Source organism: Frankliniella occidentalis, unplaced genomic scaffold, assembly GCF_000697945.3.
Source record: "Frankliniella occidentalis isolate FOCC.00 unplaced genomic scaffold, Focc_3.1 Scaffold264, whole genome shotgun sequence".
In the NCBI taxonomy this organism is placed as follows: domain Eukaryota; kingdom Metazoa; phylum Arthropoda; class Insecta; order Thysanoptera; family Thripidae; genus Frankliniella; species Frankliniella occidentalis.
Window position 1 is genome coordinate 18499 of NW_026267390.1, and position 5628 is coordinate 24126.

Consider the following 5628-nt stretch of genomic DNA (forward strand, 5'->3'; position numbering starts at 1 on the left):
GTGTGCAGAGATATAGGTTTATCCGATACGGGTCCCTTCCTCAGGACACTCACTGCCTGTGCTCGCCTTTGTGCTATACAACTGGCAACTGGCACCACAGCATCGGGATACATTATACGCAAGCGCACTATGACGCGACGCTGGCAATGACCTCTGGTGAGCGAAATACTAAGTAACATGTGGCGCGAGTTCTTGTTCCAGCGTTAATGCGAGGCTGGAAATCGGGCAAATGCCTCAGAAAACGGCAGAATCTATTGTTAAACGACAGAAAGGCCCTGGTTCCTTCGTAAAAAGGCAGCAAGTACGCAAAAATATCGAGCGAAGCGCGTTAGCGTCGCGTTCAAACTGGCCAATAGGAGCCGAGTGGGGTGGGGAGGCGGCGGTTGGTGCGCGCGCCGACCAATGAGGTGCCGAGGCGAGGTTATATAAAGGGGCCGCACCCGCTTTCCCGGCACAGTCAGTTTGAAGAAGCATCCTAACCGCTTCGACGAACGGCAACCTTTGTCGTGAACACCCTCTCCCTCTTCTTTTAAATTAATCTCAACTCCTTCTCAAAATGGTGAGTACCTGATTACTGTTTGGTGTTGTGCTTGTTCGCTCGTTTGTTCCGGAGTGCGGGTAACGGCTTGTTCGTGCGGGTGCGGTCGAGTGGCTAGGCCATGACGTGTCCCAACCGCAGGTGCCGTTTTGGTCTTCGTTGTGGAGAATTTAACGTTGGGCGCTCGAAATTCCAGTGGTCTAAAGAGACATTTCGCGTGTTTGTGTGACCTTCTCCGTGAAGGAGTGCCGTGGTGCCTCTAGACGTTCCTTGCGTTTGCGGTGCCGCACCCTGCGCCTCCGTCAGCCATGGCGGCCGGTGGCGGTGGTGACGCGCGCGCCGGGTGGCAGCGCCGGGCAGGGCGTGGCTCTCAACTATCTTCTAGTTGGAAGAGTAGCATCTTTTAGTCCCCATTTTAATACAACACATCTTTGGAGGGTCGTGCTGACTCGAACTGCAAGTTCAGAACGCACGTAGCCTAGCTACTGATGCACTTTTCTTTTCGTACCGGAATCTAGGTAGTTTGGCTGGGGTGTCGATTGTGCCCATGTATCTTAAACATTTGCACTATTTCAATTTTGCATTCATGTATGTGCCAATAATATCTGCTCTGGAAAAGACATTAGATGCCCACCTTTCAATGAGATTGTTTTCAAATGTCTGCAATATATATTTAAGTTAGTGGGTCCCAATAACATGATGTCCCACCCCCGCTTAAAGTTAATTGATAAGTCTAGATGTAACAACTTTCTCTAGTTAATTACCTCTAAGAATACTTGGAGCTCAATGTGTTATCCATAGTGCAGCGCTTGTTACCTGTCTTTTAACTCACCTTGTTTGTTTTGTTAACAGCGTGAGTGCATCTCCGTTCATGTGGGCCAGGCTGGCGTCCAGATCGGTAACGCCTGCTGGGAGCTTTACTGCCTGGAACATGGTATTCAGCCTGACGGGCAGATGCCATCAGACAAGACAATTGGAGGAGGCGATGATTCGTTTAACACATTCTTCAGCGAAACGGGCGCTGGCAAACACGTCCCCAGGGCTGTCTTTGTTGACCTGGAACCCACTGTAGTTGGTGAGTACCCGACTTTTGTACTTGGATCCTGCTAGTGGTGTATGCTCTGCACAATTCTGATTTTTTTTTTTTTTTTTCTCTCCCTCAGATGAGGTCCGCACTGGTACCTACCGCCAGCTCTTCCACCCTGAGCAGCTTATCACCGGCAAGGAGGATGCTGCTAACAACTATGCTCGTGGTCACTACACCATTGGCAAGGAAATTGTCGACCTTGTATTGGACCGCATCCGCAAGTTGGCTGACCAGTGCACAGGTCTTCAAGGCTTCCTGATCTTCCACTCTTTCGGTGGGGGCACTGGCTCCGGCTTCACCTCCCTCCTCATGGAGCGTCTTTCTGTGGACTACGGCAAGAAGTCCAAACTCGAATTCGCCATCTACCCTGCACCCCAGGTTTCGACCGCCGTTGTTGAGCCCTACAACAGCATCCTGACCACTCACACCACCCTGGAGCACTCTGACTGCGCCTTCATGGTTGACAACGAAGCTATCTATGACATCTGCCGCCGTAACTTGGACATTGAGCGCCCTACCTACACCAACCTCAACCGTCTTATTGGACAGATTGTGTCTTCCATCACGGCTTCCCTCCGCTTTGATGGTGCCCTCAATGTGGATCTTACAGAGTTCCAGACCAACTTGGTGCCCTACCCACGTATCCACTTCCCTCTGGTTACTTATGCCCCTGTCATCTCAGCTGAGAAGGCCTACCATGAGCAGCTCTCTGTTGCTGAAATTACCAACGCCTGCTTTGAGCCTGCCAACCAGATGGTGAAGTGTGACCCTCGTCACGGAAAGTACATGGCCTGCTGCATGTTGTACCGTGGTGATGTTGTGCCCAAGGATGTCAATGCTGCCATTGCCACCATCAAGACCAAGCGTACAATCCAGTTTGTTGACTGGTGCCCTACTGGTTTCAAGGTTGGCATCAACTACCAGCCCCCAACTGTTGTCCCAGGTGGAGACCTTGCTAAGGTACAGCGTGCTGTGTGCATGTTGTCCAACACCACAGCTATTGCTGAGGCGTGGGCTCGTCTGGATCACAAATTTGATCTGATGTATGCAAAGCGTGCATTTGTTCACTGGTACGTTGGTGAGGGAATGGAAGAAGGAGAATTCTCCGAAGCCCGTGAGGACTTGGCTGCCCTTGAAAAAGATTACGAAGAGGTCGGCATGGACTCCGTTGAGGGAGAGGGTGAGGGCGCTGAGGAATACTAAACATTCCATCACAGGCCTCCTGGTGCATGTTTCAAGTTTTATCTCTGACGCAAGCTGCCAATTCATGTGCCAGTATTTCAAAGCTTCAAGGACTGTTGAATAAATTATTTGACTGAAGTAAACTGTTACATCCTTTCTTTCCCTTTACCCTGCATAATGTCTCCAAGTTCAAAACATAAACCTTCATGAGGATTGTATAACTAAGAATTAAGGCTTCATTGGAGTTAGCAATTAGATTTATTAGTTGGAAAATAAATGTAGAATATTACAGGGTTACTTATTAGACAGTAAACATAGCTTCACACTTGACTTCTTCAGATGCATCACTGCTACAAACCACAGAAAATGTCAAAGAAGAGCTAACAGCTTTGCAGGCTCCATCCGCACACAAGAATAACTTAGATGAGAGAGAAATGTCATTCGGCTCTCCAGAATAGGGTAATGTTGGTGCTGATATGCATAATGTTTGACTGATACTTTGGTCAAATGTTCCACTTAAAAACTCTGTTTTCCAATTCTTGTCTGTTAGAAAAAACGGTAAACATTCAGTCCTGATAGAGGTGTAATAGAAACTCAAGTTGTTTAACAGGAGGATGTCAAGGGCTTACCAGGTAGTTGAAGTTTCCAGCGCTGAGGGGCACCTTCTGTGAGTTTAATACCTTCTGGCAATATTATGCCTGTGTAGAGAATTATTCTCCCACTGAATTTGACTCGTAAAGGAATAACTACAGAAGATAACAAGGGGCTTTCAGGAGGCTGTTCATCAGATTGCAGTTTTAACTGATAAAGCATTGGAGGGGAAAAGAAAAGAGGTAGTTAAATGGCAGCTAAATGTAACTTAGACAAAAGGCATTTAAAAATGTAGATGCAAAACACACTTCTGCAACAGAGGATGTATGGAGACTAATCACTTTGACACAGTGATTATTGGTATCTGCCACATAGAGCTTGCTTCCATCGGCACTAACACAAAGTCCTCCAGGTTCATTGAACTAAAGGAAGAGAGAAGAACTATGTGTCATCGGAATAGGTCTAGTTTCACGCATTAATTACTTGATCCTATTTTATCTAGGGCAGACAGACCAAGGCTAAGTCTCCAGTGTGGCCATTTCCCAAGTACGAACAGCAGGTCATTGCTCCCAATTTAATTTTTTTAATTTTGTGGTTGTAACTATCAGCAACAAAGAGACTTTCACTTTTCTCATGCCATGTCACACCCAGAGGATGTTGAAGCTTTGCATCATAGCCAACTCCATCCACATCTCCAAATGAAAACAAATCCTGGAAAAGAGTGAGAAAGATATTTATCAGTGAGCAGATAATAACTAGAGATAATGAAGATCATAGCAGAATCTATAGTCTTACATCAGGTGTTTTGCTTCCACCAACAACCGCTGATACTTTTCCAGTTTTCAAATTGATGGATCTGACACTTGAGCTTTCACTATCAGCAATGAAGAGTTCATCTGAGTTTGAGCAGTAGGACAGCCCAGAAGGTTGGGCAAAGGAAGCTGATCGAGGATATGCATTGTTACGATTAGCTTCATTCCCTGAACCTGCGACATTAGTACAGGTTCCAGCAGAGAAAAACCTTGAAGAGATTGATGTATGCAACTTAGTTCATTCATTGTTGATTACTTTTTAATGGAAGTATAACTGAGGTATGTCAGGCAAAACATACTCTTTACCCCACCACAATGCATCTTGAAAAAAGTACATCCAGATCTGATGTGACCCAGCCATTGCAATTGCAAGGATTTCCTGATTGACAAATTGATCTTCCGTTCTGTTTTCTGAGGCAGAGAATGTTACAGGTAGGGGTGGTGGTTGAAAAGCAGAGTTTAAGGTAGATGATGATAGAGGAAGAAGAGGAAGAGGAGGAGGAGGGGGAAGGACTAAAGAGGCAGGGAGAAGAGGAGGTGGTGGTGGCGGAGAGAAGACAGGTGTTGGTGGAGGCGGTGGGGGTTGACTTGTGTCTGTGTCAGTTAGTTTTTCTTGACCCTTATAACCAGGAGGGGCAGGGGGGCAGATACACAAAAATGGTTGTGGATGTTTGGGAGTAGCCAGTACTTTCCTTTGAATGAAACAAATATCCCATGGAGAGGATAAACTCTGAGCAGCACCGCTACTGCCACCCACACTGTCAGATGCTTGCAGACCATTGCCAGCAATTGTTAGCACACATTGCCTTTTGAGGTCCACCTTAAATAAAAGTGATTTTTAGAATTCAAGTTTCCTGTAGAAAAAGTAAAAGAGACACAAAGCAACTTGCCTTTCGGATGGCATGATTATCTGTATCTGCCACATATAGCAAGTCACAAGAGGAGAACGCCAGCCCTTGTGGGGAATTAAAGCGTGTAACTTTAAAATTCCCATCAACGAATCCAGGTTCCCCAGGGCAGCCAATAACATACTGTAAAGGATACAGACAAACTTAAAATTCAAGCAGTCAAAAGTTAATCACAATTCTTGGCGATAATTGATTTATAATAACCTTCACTATTCCCTCAGCTGAAGCAATTATCACAGTGTGCAAACCAGAGTTTGCTATGGCAATAATTTCTGATCCATTATCTTGAACGACACTTGCTACTTTCCCAGGGAAAAGTAAAGGTCCTTTGATAATAGATGTTGCAGTCGCTGGTGGTAAATGATGAGGAGACAGATCCCCACGAAGACCAAAATAATCTACAGCTACAGTTATTAGTTCAAATAATTCGTTTTCCTCAAACTCCCCTACCAACTGAAATAGAGGCTGGCCATTTGGACCTAAAAGTAGAAAGTCACATATGTGAACAAC

At 45.9% G+C, this 5628-nt stretch overlaps 2 protein-coding genes across 2 annotated transcripts in view; one reads left to right on the forward strand and one right to left on the reverse strand.

Moving 5' to 3' along the window:
* The first annotated feature begins 392 nt into the window (after window positions 1-392).
* On the forward strand, window positions 393-2950 carry LOC113209280 (tubulin alpha-1 chain). The gene is made up of 3 exons (XM_026426707.2): window positions 393-559; window positions 1391-1613; window positions 1702-2950. Exons 1-3 carry the CDS (start codon window positions 557-559, stop codon window positions 2826-2828), a joined length of 1353 nt encoding a protein of 450 aa, XP_026282492.1. The 5' UTR covers window positions 393-556; the 3' UTR covers window positions 2829-2950.
* Window positions 2951-3046: 96 nt separating this feature from the next.
* LOC113209279 (NHL repeat-containing protein 2) overlaps window positions 3047-5628 on the reverse strand; it is a gene marked incomplete in the record, with an annotated part of 3597 nt that continues 1015 nt past the window's right edge. Inside the window, 8 exon segments of the mRNA XM_052273316.1 lie at window positions 3047-3350; window positions 3437-3608; window positions 3707-3820; window positions 3912-4109; window positions 4194-4419; window positions 4510-5030; window positions 5101-5241; window positions 5323-5597. Coding sequence (XP_052129276.1) covers window positions 3109-3350; window positions 3437-3608; window positions 3707-3820; window positions 3912-4109; window positions 4194-4419; window positions 4510-5030; window positions 5101-5241; window positions 5323-5597 — 1889 coding nt within the window.